The sequence below is a fragment of the Panicum virgatum genome, chromosome 9K (genome assembly GCF_016808335.1).
Source record: "Panicum virgatum strain AP13 chromosome 9K, P.virgatum_v5, whole genome shotgun sequence".
Taxonomy (NCBI): Eukaryota; Viridiplantae; Streptophyta; class Magnoliopsida; order Poales; family Poaceae; genus Panicum; species Panicum virgatum.
In genome coordinates, this window is record NC_053144.1 from 45045317 (window position 1) to 45063304 (window position 17988).

Sequence of the window (17988 nt, forward strand, 5' to 3'; positions counted from 1 at the left end):
GAGGGCTATGGAGAATGTCCAATGCATCTGAAATTGCAGAATTTGTGGGTCTGTGGGACAGTGTACAAAGTGTGGTTTTCACTGAAGAACCGGATCAAATAACTTGGAAATGGACACCCAACGGCCAGTATACATCTAAGTCGGCATATGACATTCAATTTGCTGGATCATTCTGCACCTTTGATTCTTCGGCAATTTGGCAAGCCAAGGCAGAAGGGAAGCACCGTTTTTTTGCTTGGTTGTTGGTCCACGGAAAAATACAAACAGCAGACAATCTACTCGCTAAGGGAATAGCATGTGACCCTTTGTGTTCTCTCTGCAATCAGGAACTGGAGACGCCGGCTCACCTCTGCTTGCATTGCTGCTTTGCCCAGGAAGTTTGGTTTCTTGTCGGACAATGGACAGAGGGTCTCATTCAGGTCCCCCAGTCAGGTTGTTTGCTCCAGGATTGGTGGAACTCTATGATGCAAGGTAGAAGCACTCTCAACAGGAGACAGGCGGCGACGATTTCAATCTACACGGCCTGGAATATTTGGAATGAGAGAAACCGTAGAATTTTTCAGGGTTCATCACTATTGCCGGTGAGTTCTTAATCTGATCAAATTGGAAATGGAGATCCGACGGAGAGCGTGCGATGGAAGGAGTCCGCATAGTTCCTAATGTTTTTTAAGAGCTTTGTGTTTGAGTTAATTAGTTATTTATGTAATACAACAACTGTAATGTACCGCATTCTCCTTCTTCTTATATGATTTGGCAGTGCTCCTGTCTTTGGTTCAAAAAAAAAATCAGTCCGTGCAAGTGCAGCAGCAATGTAAGCCAACTGGGCTTGCACGGGTCTACGCTGCACGGCCCCGAGGCCGTTAGGGGGCCCGCGGCAGAGGCCACGTCGCACTCAGAAGGGACGCGCCACCTATAATTAACAGCCATCGGGACTGACTGCCGGCCGCCGAGCCAGCCGGGTCCTACGAATAGCGACGTCACTCCGGGCCCACGTCCGGCCTCAGAAGAACACCGCTGCTGTATCATCATCCACCTGTCGAGCATCCGGCCCACCGCCTCGCCGCGTCGCTCCAAGCCAGCCAGCCGTCGTCGCCCCCGCGGCCCGCCTGCCGTCGCCGACGTCGCGTCGCTTGGCCTCCAAGTCCAACATCCCTTCCTCACTTCGTCGCTTTCGCGTCGACGCCGCGACCGCGACCGAGGAATTCTCTATTCGATCCGGTCTGGTTTGGTTAGAGTTCGCGAGCCTCTGATTGGGGGTTGGTCGCCTCGCTCGGTTCTTCTCCGGGAGACTCATTTGCTCTGAACTCTGAAGTCGCCATTTCCGGGAGGTCCTGGTGGTCAGGTGTGTCTGCTGCAAATGGAGAGGTACGAGGCGCTGAAGGAGCTGGGCGCCGGTAACTTCGGGGTAGCGAGGCTGGTCAAGGACAAGCGGACCAAGGAGCTCGTCGCCGTCAAGTACATCGAGAGGGGCAAGAAGGTACGCAGCAGTCTCGCGGGCTTTGGGCTTTCGTTTCCCGTTCGTGCTTGATTTTGGGGATTGGCGCTTCGGAATTTTGATTGGTAGGGTGTTGGAGGGTCGTTTCGTGGTGAGAAAAGACGTCTTTCACTCTCGAAAGTGCCTCCGACTTGAGGAAATTTTTTTTTAGTTTGTGTGGTGTTTCTTTGATAGTGTTTTGAGGCTTTGAGCTGTGTATCTGTGCAGATTGATGAGAATGTGCAGAGGGAGATCATCAATCACCAGTCGCTCCGGCACCCTAACATCGTACGGTTCAAGGAGGTAATTCAGGAAAAAACTGAACTCATCGATTGATTGATTGATTGATTATCTTTATCTTTTGATTTTATCGAATTTATTCATGACGTTTGATGGTTCCAAAGTCTGAAATTTTGAACTGAGAAGTATGTCTACAAAGTAGAAGTGGTACTCTGCCCGTTCTATGCTTATCAGCACTGAATCCACTATTAACTGAGCTGCACAAAGCCACAATCTATTATCAATTGATAGTTGTCAGAGTAGTTTCAGAGGCATCCTAATTTATTCTGAAGTATGAGCCTAGCTGAATCATTTTCAAACGTTGAGAAATTTATCATCTTATGACCAAATTGCATGACAAACTCATCGTTTGTTCTGCGAATCAATGGGTAACAGGTTTGTTTAACGCCCACACATCTTGCCATTGTAATGGAATATGCTGCTGGTGGAGAGCTCTTTGAGAAAATCTGCAGCGCGGGGAGATTCAGTGAAGATGAGGTTCCTTCTGGCCCTACTTGTCCTATCCTGAGCTTATGTTCCTCGCTCAAACCATTTCTGACTAATATTATGTAATTCCTATGTTGTTAATGTCTATAGTCCAGGTATTTCTTTCAGCAGCTAATATCAGGAGTCAGCTACTGCCATTCCATGGTAGGTTTTGCTTCAAACAGTCTACAAGTTTATGAATAGCAGCACACAAGTGTTAATGAACTGCAAATGCAATTGCAGGAAATTTGTCACCGTGATCTTAAACTTGAGAACACTCTCCTTGATGGGAGTCCAACACCTCGCGTGAAAATTTGCGACTTTGGTTACTCAAAGGTGCTATATGTGGATATTGAACTGGCTCTGTTCTGTATCTTAACTTTACCGGTAACTGACTTCTCCTGTGTCGTCGAATCAGTTACAAACTTCGCTTATGTGCTTTTCAGTCTGCCTTGCTGCATTCCAAACCAAAATCGACAGTTGGCACTCCAGCTTACATAGCGCCTGAGGTTCTTTCCAGAAAAGAGTATGATGGCAAGGTGAATGACTTATTGCCATTTCTTTTCCTTTTTTTGTGTGACAATTCCAAGTTCTCCGTTGTATTATGTATCTATAATGTATCTATACTATTCCACTATTTATAGAAAAAATGAATTCTTTCTGTGAGAACTGAGCTAAAGGAGATTGCTAGTTTAGTACCTTCGGTTTTCGTATCTATTTTTTGATTGAGGACTTGAATTTGGAATCCTTGACAGAATATTGTTTTGTCACTGGAAGCAAGCAGCTCTGAAAGTACATGGACTGCATTCTTTTTCTAACGTTGAGTGACCACGGTAATATAGCATTTAGGTACTAATTATTCATTGGGTCACTACCACTGAAAATGCTTACATTGAAGACAAGCAGGGATATGAAGTTGTTTTGTGCTTCCATGGAAGCGTTTAGACTTCTGAACTTTCTGAAACATTACATAAAACCTTTCAACTCTGCATGTTGTGACAAAACTCCTTCAATTCATCCAGGTAGCAGATGTTTGGTCCTGCGGCGTGACACTGTATGTAATGCTCGTGGGATCATATCCATTTGAAGATCCCGAGGATCCAAGGAACTTCCGCAAGACGATCAGCGTAATCATCTCATTCATCTCCTTTTCCCTTCTGATGGTCATCACAGCTTGCTTCAATTGCTTGTTTGGTGAATCTGAAAGCATGGAACTCTGAAAGCAATGCAAAATGTGCGTCTTGTGCCCGACAGAGAATTCTTGGCGTGCAATACTCCATCCCGGATTATGTGAGAGTGTCTTCAGACTGCAGACGCCTTCTGTCTCAAATTTTCGTCTCCGATCCTTCAAAGGTACTTCCTTTCTGTGTTCGGGAAAGCCAAGTTACCCTCAGATTGTTCCAAGAGGCAGATACGTGAGACTGACTGACTGACAAAGTGAATCCTTCTGAAACTCGCTTGTCTTGCTGAAGAGGATCACGATCCCGGAGATAAAGAAGCACCCGTGGTTCCTGAAGAACCTGCCGCGGGAGATCTCGGAGAGGGAGAAGGCCAACTACAAGTACACGGAGCCCGCCGAGCCGGCGCAGGCCGTGGACGAGATCATGCGGATCGTCCAGGAGGCCAAGACCCCCGGCGACATGTCCAAGGCCGTGGACCCGGCGCTGCTCGCCGAGATGGCCGCGCTGGAGAGCGACGAGGAAGAAGCCGACGCCGAGGACACCTACTGATCAGTGATCAGCTTGAGCTTGCTCTTCCATGCAGCTCACCAGGGACCTTCGTGCCGCGGAGACACCATATGGCCGGGCATGATCGAGGAACGGGGATACGCTGCCGCTGAACCTAACCAACAATAAGGAATGTTGAGTGCGCGTGTGATAAGGAATGTTGCATTCTTACTCTGTATGTATAGCAGCTGTATAATTGTACATTGCATCATCGCATGGCACGGGATTAACTAGGGTGCAGTGATGATGATAAATAAAAATAAAAAAGTTTGGTCCGCTGCACGCCGTCGTTTTTGTTTTGCACGATATTTTGGCGAAACGTGTACGAATCTTAATTCTCAAAGCACCCCTTTCGCCCTCTTGCATTGTGCAGTGCAAAAATCTCCAACTAACTCCAAGTAACCTGCCTAAAAATTAGGAACTATCTATGCCAGACTCGAGTGTTTTGAACCATCTGGTCACCCGAGCATTTTGTCCAGTCAAATCACACGATAAATGGAGAAGGAAAATTCGAGTGTTTCAGAGAAAATCAACACACGAATTTGCAACCACTAGATCAAAACTCAACGTCCCAGATTACAAACCAGGATAGTTGTCCATAAGAATACACAGAGTAGAGGCTAACCAAAAATCATTAACACATACATCATGTGAGTATGTGACCACTGACAAATATGAAGGATCCGAATGTTGCAGGCCTTCAGTTGAAGGATAGGTTTATAAAACACATTAGAAAGAAAAAAAACTTGACCTGCGGGGGGTGAGACCGCCCCCACGGCATTGTTTGAGAGGTAGAATGACCTTCTCACAGCAGGCCAAGAAAACCCCCGAACCCCTGCCCCACCCGTACACAGGGCCCGTCGCCTTGTGAGTTAGGCCGGGCTCCACAGTGCTTTGGACGTGGGACAAGCGAGGGAGTTTTTTTAACCCCAGAGCTGAAATTCGCCCCCGTGGGGGATCGAACCCAGGACCTCTGGGAAGTGCCTCCAGCGATGCTACCACTACGATAGCAGGCCTTTGGCATAAAACACATTAGATATATCAGAAGGCAGCAAACCAAATTCGAATGATGTATTAGAGGCAGAAATTTCCACATGCAAGAGGTTGGCAACAAAATGTGTCAAATATAACCTGAACTTTAAAATATAGCCTTGCCTGAACAATTGGGCTTTGTAGATCATGCCATAACAGGAGCATATATACAAAGTTTTGCACAAATTTTCAGCCAAAAATACTACATGATAGTTCGACTATAATAGGTAGCAGTTCAAGGCATAGTGTTAGTATCACTTCATATGATAGTTGATAGATATAACAGACACATTGCAGAAGCAGAAATACTATATATCTCAAGAGCTTGAACTGCCAGTCTGAAACGGTTTAATTGGGCATGGGTTGTTGTTGCCAAACTATACTAAGGCGTTGCTGAGAGCCATCCTCAACGCCAAACATGCGGATATCCCTGCTGATGAGAAGATGGTGCCTTTCAAACAAATATGCTCAGTGGAAATACATCTACAGACAAAGAAATCATATGAAGAATTTAACAAAACAAGATACTGCCTGAAATATTTAAAATATCACATCAGTTACACCTTGTTTACATACATCTCACAGTACAATCACCACTAGAATTTTAGATATTATGAACTGTAACAAATAAAAATTGAAACCATAATAACATATATCAACAAAAAATTTCTAATACATGACATTACCATAACAAACAAGAAAATTGAGATCAGTGTATCAACTCAGAAGCAAAGGAGAAAATTTTAAAAGGCAGAAAAAGGCTATATGGGTTCCAGAATTACAAAATTCATTAGGAATAAAATAAACAACAGATGCAAAATACAAAATTGCATATTTCACAAAATTATTCTATGGTTTCCAAATGTACAAAGTTGTTTGGGACTGTTTAAAACCCCACAAATGCAAATGTCAAATTCTCACATTCAAACTAACTTCTACAATATCTCCAAGTGAAAATTAGAGTCAAGCATTTCATATAAAACCATTCATCAATATCTGATTGAAAAAATAAGAAAAAAAGTGAGATTTCAGTGTATACCTTGGGGGTGCTAATTGGTTGAAGGGAACATAAAGCAAAGATCATATCTGCAAAATTGAAGAGATAAATAACCTTTCATGTACATAAATGCATTTAAACTCTTAGTAGATCAATTATAAGAAAGATACTAAATATGTAGGCAAATGTGAAAAAAAAAGAAACTAAAACGATATATACTATCACTCTACTTACATGACAATTCTTCATGATTTACACCAGTACAGAAACTGTAACTTATAAGTATCTAGACTGTAATTCCAACAGCAGGTACATGTAACTCATATACAAGAGCTAGAAGAATAATAATATTGATCTGCAATGTAAAATAAGATAAACAAATTTATATGTAAAGTGCTAGGTTAACAATAAAGTTCATTCATATGATTATGCACTAGATGAATGTATATCAGTAAAATGAAAACATGCAGGCGGCATGAGTGCGTAAGGATCAGGTGCCAAATCGCAACTAAGGCTGGGTAGGCACAGATAGAAAAATAACTAAAACCATGTAACACAACCTGATCGGCCTTACATAGCAGACAAGTAAACCTCAAATGAATTACTCATGAGGCAAAATAAAATACGAAAATGACAATACTACCTCGTATTAATTGGAAACCAAAAATTCGAGGTAGAAGCATAACTATCACTGTGTATCCTTGTCAGCCAAATTGAAAAAGGAAGGCAACAATCATTCGGATAAAATTCTTTTCACATAACAAATCAGTAAATATTTATAAATGCATATTTCATAGAACATGATCACGTAGCATGTGGTTCAAGTGGTGTGATACTAAAGAAAAAAAATGAGAAACTATATCAATTCAGAGTGGAAAACATATTGATTAATAAAAATGACATCTTGCTTATATAAGAATTACAGTAAAATGGTTACTGTAACTACAACAACTATAGACTGTAAGTGCAGAACTACATGTGAAAAGGTACATGTATAGCTAATTTAGAATGCACCGTACAAAGAACTTGGTTGAAAACTGCTAATCAGCCGATCCAAATTATATAACTAAATGAGGAAAAATATTGGAGCTAGACTAAGAGTTATGATCTTTTGCTGTGAGTTTTTGTTGATGTCCTTATTGGTGTGGGTGTCATCTAGGATATAGAATCAGATAAAGTAACAAGCTGCATAAAAAGAAGGCTAACCCAGCTGATGGAAATATGCAAATTTACTAGAAGTAATGTGGGTCTGCCCAGGAAGCTGCCAAGCATAGCATATATCTATCAGGAGCAGGAGAAGTAATGAAGTTTATACAAACCGGGGCCTAAGATTTAGAATCCAACTGCGATCCAAGTGGATCATCACATGTATTGCAGATCAGGGAGATGTATAACCAACAAAAATCAAATCGATTCAGATCGAGAAATTTCACTGAATACACACTAATGGCCATGACTTAGAGAGCAGCTCACCAGATTCAGATGCGAGCCCAATCAGCACTAAACCAAATGAAAAGGAACCCTCTATATTGATCCGTCAATCTGATGGCTGGATAAAATCGAATAACTCAAGAACCCTAGACCAATCAGAAACAAATCAAATCAAATCAAATGTGCCCTAATCTCAACTAACAAATTGAAACGAAAGAACTCAAATCGCCTCACCTGGACGAGATCGGAGAAAGGGGGAGAGCAAAATCGCGGCACCTGGACGAGCTCAACGAAGGGGAAATGTTGGAATGGTGGATGGATTCTGGTCAGAACAGATCGATCCGAAATATACAAAAAGTCACGACCCACATGTCACACATCAAATAGAAACAAAAACGAATCAACAGGAGTCAGACCATCAGACGACGACGACAATCGGATGGCCTGATCGGACGGAGGAAAAATCGAGTGTGGAGAGACCCAGAAACGCTCGAGTGACATTTAGCTTTCCCCAAAAAGGAATTAGACACTACTAAAGAAACGCTAATTTGTTCAGGTCGGGAAACTCTTGTTGTCCCGGTTTCCCAACCGGGAATGCCAGGCCGGGACAAAAGGGGTCCTTTTGTCCCGGGCCTGGCAACCGGGACAAAAGGTCTCTTTTTTTTTCTTTTTTTCCTTTTCTCAATTTTTTTTCTATTTCAATTATACTTTTGCATTTCAATTAAACTTATGTATTGGAATTCAGTGTGTATGATCTCCACTAATATATATATAGTTACTTATATAATATTTGTCCTAGATAGTTTTCATATATAAATTAATTCACTTGTATATATATGTATACACATATCTATACATGTGAAAAATGTCTAGGACCAATATTATATATATATAGACACACATATATATTATTGGAGTGTTTATATATATAATACATACATACTCATAAATAGAAATTTAATACATACACACATATATATTTACATAGGTATATTTGTTCTTAATTACATATATACGCGTATATTATCATATTTGCTGCGATTGTCAATATTAGATAGTCCATCATAGTAGAATTCGTCTTTTGGATCAAGGACTTGCTCAACAATAAATCCGGACAATTGTTCTTGAATCGCCATAATCTTTTCCTCCGGTATGAGTTTATCGCGCATCTCCTCGACCTATGGAAAAAGGGATAATTAATTTCGACTAACTAAAATATAAGTTCAAATATTAACAAGTTTTTTACTTACTTCCTCCTTCCAATCTGTCCAGGCCCTTGGAGGACCTACCAGACCATGGATGTTCTCGCATACATAGTATGCACATAAATTAGTGTCTTATTTCTGCCTCATACACTTTAAGAGAGAAGAAATTATCAGGTATTTACATGAATATATAATAAAAACTAATGAATCGTGCAACAAATCATCCAAGTGCGTACCGCAAAATCTGTCTTGATCTTCAATTCCTTGTCAAATTTGCCTGAATGATTTTTAGCGAATTGTTTCCAAATACTGTGCATGATTAGAACAATTATAGTCAAGTAACAAAGTGATTCAAATTATCGGTCATCGACAGAGTAGTGGTAGAATTAATTTTTCATCATGTTAAGAAGATTTTCATATTGTTCTGGATTTCTCCTCAATGAGTCCATAACCACGAGTAGGCTCTTCTCGGGAATTATGACAATTATGACCCAGTGTTCACTGCAAGATTATACGGAGGGATGACACTGCCTTTCGGGGGGACACGGTGCGGTACAAGGATGTCACCAATCGGCCAGTCGCTGCACCAACATTTACGATTAATAGGCACAGCACTTGGCACAGGCAGCGTGCTCGTTGATATGCTCTCAGTACAACAACGGCCATGCTGACTGCGTCAAATGCTGTCTTCTTATCAATCGGAAGTGCTGGTGATGCGACCAGCCGATTCTCGACGTCCTTATAGCGCATCGTGTATCCCCGAAAGGTAGTGCCATCACCGTTGGATGGAGATTAACGACGTATACTTGTTTCGAAATAAGGATTTTTTTAGCTTCTAGATGGTTTCAATGTGAGCCTGAATAAATACATCACTAGAGTGTCAAAATAATCCATTCATAATACAAAAAAATTCCAATATACTCATTTCATTAATTCATTCATGAATACAAAAATCAACTATCCACAATATGGTCATATATACAAGTACATCACATGAAGTGTCTACACTCATTCTAAAAATTTCTACTATCCACATACTCATCTAAATCTAAAAGAAAATCACACCTACATATGCAATCTAAATGTCCAAGAAATGAGCTAGCTACACATTTTCTCTATTTCTAAAGCATGAAATGAGCTATACAAGCCAAGGAAGAAGAGAAAAACAAGCCCCAAACCTTTAGCGCCGATGGATGGACGGGGAATCAAAGATCTTCACAAATATGGTGAACAAATGAGCAAGAACTCCTCTCTCCCGAACCAAGAACAGCAAGAACAAGTGAGCTGAATGGCTCGGGCGGGGGGAGAGGGAAAGGGATAAGGGGGCCAAGGAGTTTTGTCCCGGTTGGAGACACCAACCGGGACAAAAGGCTGCGCGGGCCTTTTGTCCCTGTTGGAGCCACCAACCGGAATAAAAGGCCACCCTTTTGTCCCGGTTGGTGCCTCCAACCGGGACAAAAGGCTCATGTCCCCCGCTGGGCCGGCTAGCCGTTGGATTCGGGACAAAAGTCACATATTATCTCGGGCCCAAAGGCTGCCGGAACAAATGACCTGGAAGAAAGGACTGTTCTGTAGTAGTGAAAACTGCTAGCGAAAGTGAAAGGGTAAAAACCCTACAAACTACGGAGAAGCCGCCAGGAAATCGTGTGCTCCACCTCCGGACTTTCAGAATCCAGATCCAATGGTCCATAATCCTTGTGCGGTTGTGCTGCTGTGCCCTCCGCCACGCGCCGCCACGGGACGCGTTCCATGCAAAGCGTTTCGCGGCAACAGACTTCGCCGCGCCCGCCTCCTTCCCTCAGTCTCGCCGCGACGCCGCCTCGCTCCCTCGATTCGATCTCCACTCCATCGCCACCGCCACCGCCACAATGGCGTCCCTGACCAGTGCGCCGCCGGCTCCCGCCATTGCTCCGCGCTCCCTCGTCCCGCGGACGAGGCCGCGGCGGCGGGGCCCCACGACGGCCCGGGCGACCGCTGCGGGGCTGGGGCCGGGGCCGGGGCCGGGCGAGTGGGCGCCGGGCAGCTGGCGCGCGCGCCCCGCGCAGCAGATCCCGGAGTACCCCGACCGGGCCGCGCTGGAGGCCAAAGAGCGCGCGCTGGAGGCTTCCCTGCCGCTGGTGTTCGCGGGAGAGGTGCGGAAGCTGGAGGAGCGGCTCGGGGACGCGGCCATGGGACGGGCGTTCCTCCTGCAGGGCGGCGACTGCGCCGAGAGCTTCAAGGATTTCGGCGCCAACAATATCCGCGACACGTTCCGGCTCATGCTGCAGATGGCCGTCGTCCTCACCTTCGGCGGCCAGATGCCCACCATCAAGGTTGTTCTTATTCCTTCATGGTCCACCAATCACCGGTCACCACCTCTCGTCCTCTTTCCCCTCCCCTGATTCAATCCAAGCATCGTTTCTTCTTCCTAAACGATCGTTCTTCCGTCTGGAAGAATCCGCGCCTAAATGCATGATTTACTGCCCTAATGCGAATTTATGACTTGTTTGGAATGTTGTGGATATTTGACTTCTACACACTTCCATATCAATCATCATTTAGAATTTGGCACGCTCGTGACATTCAAATTGCTAGATTTGATAATATGCAATACGTTTTCAATTAATCTATTTCAGGGTTCCCTTTTGTGTCATCCTCCCAAGTCCCAGTTTCTCTTTAAATTAGATGACATTACAAATAAATGTCATTGTGTTAAATTTCTGTGCTATGTATAGTTCACTGTTGGGTAGTTAATGATTTTTTTCTGGTAAGGTGAATTGGTTTTAAGTCATTGGCAAACTATAAGCGAAATGAAGCTGAAAATATGTTGAAGCAAGCTATTTGAAGCTGAAAAGAGGACTCAGGTTATCATAAGATCAAACATAAGTGTCTGACTCTGGAGACTATAACAAGATGCAGATTGGACATTTGCAAAAGGTTAAGTAAAAATAAGGAAAAACAAAATCCAACACAGTATCGAGAGTAGGATTACATTTGCTTAGCATAACTGGTGTGGATATTTACAAATGGGAAAATACATTCATGATGTTCTGAAAGCAATAATTTGTATTTCAATCTCTTAACCTGCTCTTTTGTTACGTTTGAAACCAAAAAAAAAGAAAAAGAAAAAGGGCCACCATCAAAACAATTTAATTTTATCCATTCGTGATTTATCATTCTGCATAAGCAAAATGCGACACTAGCATGTTGTTTGAGCCGGCAGATTATAGAGTAGTTTATTATATAAGAAGAGCACTCTTGAGTAGCTTATAACAGGTGTTGATGATGTATTTCAGGTTGGGAGGATGGCTGGTCAATTTGCAAAGCCAAGATCGAACCCAACTGAGACTAGAGATGGGGTAACACTTCCCTCCTACAGAGGGGATATCATCAACGGTGATGCTTTTGATGAAAAATCGCGTGTACCAGATCCTGAAAGGTTGACTCAGGCCTACGGCCAGTCCGCGAGCACCCTTAATCTTCTCAGAGGATTTGCCCATGGAGGGTTCGCAGATCTTCAAATAGTCACCCAGTGGAATCTCGATTTCTTGAGGCACAGCACACAAGGAGACAGGTACTAGCCAGTGTCATCGAGTGACTATATTTTCTGCAATTAATTTTATGCTACTCTTTTGACTTTTCTTTTCTCAATGAAAACTTCACATGTTATTGCTTTGCTTCAGGCAGAAAATCCAGCTGTGTGCAAAAACAACAAATACAACAGAGTAGTTTTTTTATCTGACTGTTATGGATGTCACCAGACCCCTTTAGCACAGTGCTTGCACTGCACATACCATATTTGATGGTACTCATTCTTATATATAAAATTACTGATCATATAGGGTAACTTCTTGTTCTAGCAGGTATCTGGAGCTTTCACAGAGGGTTCAGGATGCCATTGGGTTTATGGCTGCTGCTGGTATGACTCCTCAACACCCCATCATGACCACAGCTGAGTTATGGATATCCCATGAGTGCCTTCATTTACCATATGAGCAAGCACTGACTAGGGAGGACTCCATTACTGGCAAGTACTATGACTGTTCTGCGCACATGCTTTGGGTTGGTGAGAGGACTAGGCAGCTGGATGGTGCTCATGTTGAATTTGTTCGTGGTATTTCAAATCCTCTGGGTGTAAAGGTAATAACCATGCTACTAGAGTACTGTGTGGGATAAAATCTCCAGTTAACATCTTTCCATATAATATGTTTGTAGAAATCCTGAAGCTATGCGTCTTATTGTTATTGATCGATGGATTTCTCATATATGGTCATAAGTAAGATTGAAAATCCATTTCATATGTGAACCAGTAGTAATCTTAGGGTGTGTTTGGTTGAGCCGTGGTTTTTGAAAAAGTTGTTGTGAGCTGTAGGCTGTGAAAAAAACTGTTGTGGGCTGTGAAGAAGTTCAAAAGTCGTTAATTTTTTGAAGGTGACGGGTGGGTAATCTTTTCGAAGTTGCCCACCTCCATAGCAACTAAAAGCAGGAGAGGAGCTGCTTTAAGAGGAAAAACGGCTTTGAGAAGCGAATGTGTTTGGTTGGCTTTTGGCTTTTCGAAAAGCAAAAGTAGGTTCAAAAGCAGAACCAAACACACCCTTAGCTATCAGATCTCATTATTTTTCCTAAAAAAAAAGCTATGAGAGCTGCAGTCTTGTAGCATTGAGTAAGGCTACAATAGTCTGTGCAATGTCCTGTTTTCAGCAGTTATAGACAGAAGCATATTAGTTGCTGTTTTAATGTTATCTTCCTCTGGCCAGTATTAACTTGTATATGCTATGTAGGTAAGTGATAAGCTTGATCCATCAGAGCTTGTGAAATTGTGTGAGATTCTGAACCCTCACAATAAGCCCGGGAGATTGACACTTATCACAAGAATGGGGGCTGAGAACATGCGTGTCAAGCTTCACATATGATCAGAGCAGTACGCCAAGCTGGGATGATTGTTACTTGGGTTAGCGATCCAATGCATGGGAACACCATCAGTGCACCGTGTGGGCTGAAGACAAGGTCATTCGATGCGATCAGGGAAAGAACATGCCTTGTGCTTTCATTTGGTAATAAGCAACCTTCTAACTGTCTGTATTTTCATACCACTTGACACTTGTATGTGCAGGCTGAGCTCAGGGTTTTCTTTGATGTTCATGAGCAAGAGGGAAGCTACCCCGGAGGTATTCACTTGGAGATGACGGGACAGAATGTTACAGAATGTATATGTGGATCCAAGGCGGTGACATTTGATGATCTCAGTGATCGCTACCACACACAATGTGACCCTAGGCTGAACGCGTCACAGTCCCTCGAGCTGGCTTTCGCCATTGCTGACAGGCTAAGGAAGAAGAGAAACAGGGCATGGAACAATTTGATTTCCAGGGTTGTTGCTTAAGAGAATAAGGGACGAAGCTTGAATTTTGCCACCTACTACAAGCTATTCAAAGCCGCTAGAGAAGATAGCTTCACATCTTTGAGTTCTTCTTTGAGTAATAATAGTTGCCAGTTGATTTTTGGCCGTACAGATATGAAATGTTTTCATCCTTAACTGGCTATTCTCAAAATAATACGCTACCATTTTGTTCTCAAAATAATGTCTTCATCCTTAACTAGCGGCTCATTAATCAGTCTAAAGCGAACGCAATGAGTCTTGCCGTCTTATTCATGAGAAGAATGTGTTGGTGGATGCTGTTATCATCTTAATTGAAAAGGGTAAATTGATTCATGAATCAAAAAGTTAGATTTCTGAATATGACCGGCGGTGCTTACGCTTTCTGGATTGTCTGTGGTTAAGTGATATATGTCCGTGTACGTTTTAGGATTTAGGGTTTAGAATTAAGTGATATATTATCTTTCTGTATATGATGTTACCCTAGGACCTCCCTGTCTTTATACCCTCTAGCTTTTTGCCAGCCGCTTTCAGCTTGGCGTCCATAGCCAAAATACACCTTTGGTACCAGATTGGCAGCATCACTAGGATGCAGGAGTGGTTCGTTATGTGTCTTCCATATCACCTTGGTCTTCAATAATGTGCTACTGTTCTTGGTACGTTTCCTCTGTATGGTGTGCCCCTGCTCCACCTTGATCTGCAAGGTTTCTATCCACGTTTGTCATGGTGAATTTCACCTGCATCTCCATCATGATGCTGATGAACGTTCTTCGGTAGCATCTCGATCCTGGTCCTTTGGATCTTACGGAGTTAGGGAGCATCTATTCGAAGCGTGCGCGATGGCTGCTGTCCTGTCGCATAAGAGCAGCGGCCCGGCAAGGTTTCCCACCGCTACTGCACGCATTAAAAAACAAAAATTAGCACAACCACTCACGAAAAATCATATCTTATAAACTACATGCATAAATAATTTTGATTGCATCATTATATTTCTTATGATAAAATCTTTAAAATAACACCATACTTAAATATATTTAGATGACTTTTTAATCAAAACAATTTAATGGTGAAGCTAGAACAAATTTATAACTAAAAAATATAAATTGTTCTAAAACAAATAATAATGTTTCGTATATTTTATATTAAAAAATTGTTCCAGGGAAAAAATAAATATTTCAAAACAAGATAAAATGGAACAAATAAAAATGTTTTAACAACTTATATGAACATAATCAGGTGGTCTAGTTTTGAAGATCCCACCGTAAGAAATACAACGGTGCAATTAAAATTTAATTTGAATAATAAGTTTTTGTGAAAGTAATTTTTGGTTAGAATGAATGTACTGCACGCAAATTGAGGCATGTGAGCTGATGTAATCTGTTTCTGCAACACATGCGCGCCAGCTCGTGCGTGATAAATAGAAATCACCCGTTGTTATGGTGTCATCTTTCGCCTTTGATGCACGCGAATCCATTAAACGTGGTCCTTGTATGTTGCTTCATCTTGTTTGCAACACGCCAACGCCCCTTTGTCACTCTCAACCTGCACGCCATCACCAGAATTTCAGACTTCACCTCTAGTCGCAGCTTGCACAACTTGTTCTTGGCATATGGTCCAACTCTGCGAGTATGTGTGAACACCCTTCGTCCTTATGATATATCTACACTCTCATAATTTGAAGAAATGCCAAATTTGATAGCGCACGTTTGCTCATGTTCTCACAAATAACGTCTAAATTTCTAGGCACTAAGAGCAGATCAAGTGATGGATTGATAGATGAAACTTGATTTCCTTTTTGCTTTAACTCAAAATTTAGTTTGAAATTAGTTATCCTTTGTACAGTCACTTTGTATAGGTCTTTTTCTTCCTTATTTGAATAAAATGATTTTTTGTATTTTTAACCCAAGTTTTAGCTTTCAGATAATTATATTTAAGCAGGGTTTTTATTTAGGCAGTTTGATTCCAAAACCAATGAGAACTGAAATCATTTTTCATTATTTTATTTTGAATTGAGCTAGACTCTTTATTAAGGTACTTTGCATTCCAATTAGTATGGAACTCAAAATACTATTTGTCCTGATTTCTTCATTTTAAATTTAAGCTCAAAAAATGTATATGATATGGATATTTGGTTTATATACATTGTTGGATTATATAATCCAACAGCATGGTTTCTTTTTTCCTTTTCTGCTGAAGCTGTAATTTGTAGCAATTGAGCAAAATTGAGCCATCGCAAATCAACGATATACATTCTTGTTTTATCTTAACAACTAACATGTCGATTCTTAGGTAGCTAAGCGAAATATGTGACTTATTGCATTACTAAGATCATGGGTTCATAAAATTGAAGTACTTATTGTAAAAAAAATTTAGTTTTAAACTATTTATATTTTGCACGAGCTCTTTATTTAGATGTTTTACCTCTCAATTGAAATGGAATAAATATTCTTACTTTAACTAAACTTTAGCTATAATTAATTATATATTAATACGCTAGTTCGGTATTTTTCTTTCCAATGCAAATGAAAGTTGAGATACTATTTTTTTTTGTTTTTATTCCGAGTTTAGCTATCTTTTATTTAGGTATTTGCTTGCTAATTCATGTGGAACTCAAACTACCATTATTCTTGGTCTTTTGTTTCAAATTATATATTAATACGCTAATTCATGTGGAGTATTAATATATATGACAAGGATCTTTGGTTTAATATGGATTGTTAGATCACCGTAAAATCTAATGATGTAGATTTTTCTTTCTTTTACTCAATAATATGGTAATAGCTAGCCCTAGCGAGCTGGCATGGTGGTTTTATAAGCACTAGGGTTTAAAGATAATAAAATAGGTTTTCCTTTTAATTTCATAATAAATTTTAAGATATTCTCGTCTGAATTTTGTCATTTGCTCGAGTCAACTAACATGAGTTGTTGATCGGCAATGGTGTGATGCTCATTATCTTACTTGATGTATCTCAAGGTGTAGCACTATATATGATAGTCTGATGCTTGCAGCTGCATCATTTTGTCTGTTATCCATCAACACCCTAACAACTCAATTAACCACTACCGCCAAGTCCATACTGATGAAGTGCACGAAATGAAGCTCAAAAGCCTATCGTTGAAGGCATCACCACTTGAAACCACTCATTGAAATTTAGGACAGGGTTACAATTACTCCCTCCATTACATAAACAGTGTAATTGTATTCTTTTTCAGACGGATTAGTGATGGTGTAAAAAGATTCTCGTATCCTCATTTGTTGGCCACACACAATTAATTTTGGCATACAAATTAAATCTGACCTCTCAATTGGTATGTAGTCAAATTCTATGATTGCACTTTTTATGTGCCGGAGTATGCCATCAAAGGTGGCCGTTTAAATTGAGCATATGCGGAGAGTTATACTTGTGCGCTTCAAGTTAGAGCATCTCCAGCAGGCTATCTATTCCTCTCCTCAATACCAAAAATCTGCCTTTTAGATAATGGGAGGTGCTCCAACAGACTATCAATTCCATCGCCAATACCAAAAAATTTTTGGCAATCACCAAAACACACCTCCCTCTCCCTCAAACGTAGGGGTTTCTTCCTCCACCTTACCCTTTCAGTAATCTAGTACAACAGTTGCTATAAAAAATATAAAAATTATTATTAATAATGAATAGAGAAAATATATAGAGTATGAGAGATAAGTAGTTTGCCGGAGATGCTCTTACTATAACAACCTAGTAAGCACTTGATCCATGTTTAATGCCAAGACTATTCATCCTATCACAACCTTACGAAATCTATTCCGGAAGAAATGCACGATTATTCGGGCAATGTTTTGCTTCCTGCCAGCTTATGTATCATCGCGACTCACGAGTTTTTGGGCTGATCCGAGCCGTCCGAGCTGCCACCTGTACATTTGCGACCGTCGGATCCGTGGTGGTGGCCTTTTCCCCACTTCCTTTCCGGCCTTCCCAATCCCAAAGCAAAAGAGGAAAAGCAAGCAACAGAACTGCAGA

The 17988-nt window shown here is 41.4% G+C and overlaps 1 protein-coding gene, 1 long non-coding RNA gene and 1 pseudogene across 7 annotated transcripts; 2 read left to right on the forward strand and 1 right to left on the reverse strand.

The window, feature by feature from the left end:
• The first annotated feature begins 1063 nt into the window (after nucleotides 1-1063).
• On the forward strand, nucleotides 1064-4248 carry LOC120651634 (serine/threonine-protein kinase SAPK3-like). Its single transcript, XM_039929202.1, has 9 exons — nucleotides 1064-1477; nucleotides 1703-1777; nucleotides 2150-2251; nucleotides 2351-2404; nucleotides 2483-2575; nucleotides 2686-2778; nucleotides 3262-3366; nucleotides 3494-3592; nucleotides 3712-4248. Exons 1-9 carry the CDS (start codon nucleotides 1358-1360, stop codon nucleotides 3967-3969), a joined length of 999 nt encoding a protein of 332 aa, XP_039785136.1. The 5' UTR covers nucleotides 1064-1357; the 3' UTR covers nucleotides 3970-4248.
• Nucleotides 4249-5082: 834 nt separating this feature from the next.
• On the reverse strand, nucleotides 5083-7967 carry LOC120651636. 6 transcript variants are annotated; one of them, XR_005666268.1, is made up of 5 exons: nucleotides 7843-7967; nucleotides 7661-7748; nucleotides 7469-7544; nucleotides 6038-6350; nucleotides 5083-5481 (listed from the first exon to the last, which is right to left on the reverse strand). It is a non-coding gene; the product is annotated as an uncharacterized LOC120651636 (long non-coding RNA). The 6 variants fall into 6 exon arrangements; XR_005666265.1 differs by having other exon boundaries at nucleotides 7469-7572; XR_005666264.1 differs by having other exon boundaries at nucleotides 6038-6084; nucleotides 6230-6350; nucleotides 7469-7572; nucleotides 7661-7955.
• Nucleotides 7968-10639: 2672 nt separating this feature from the next.
• On the forward strand, nucleotides 10640-14218 carry LOC120651635 (annotated as a pseudogene).
• The last annotated feature ends 3770 nt before the right edge of the window (nucleotides 14219-17988 follow it).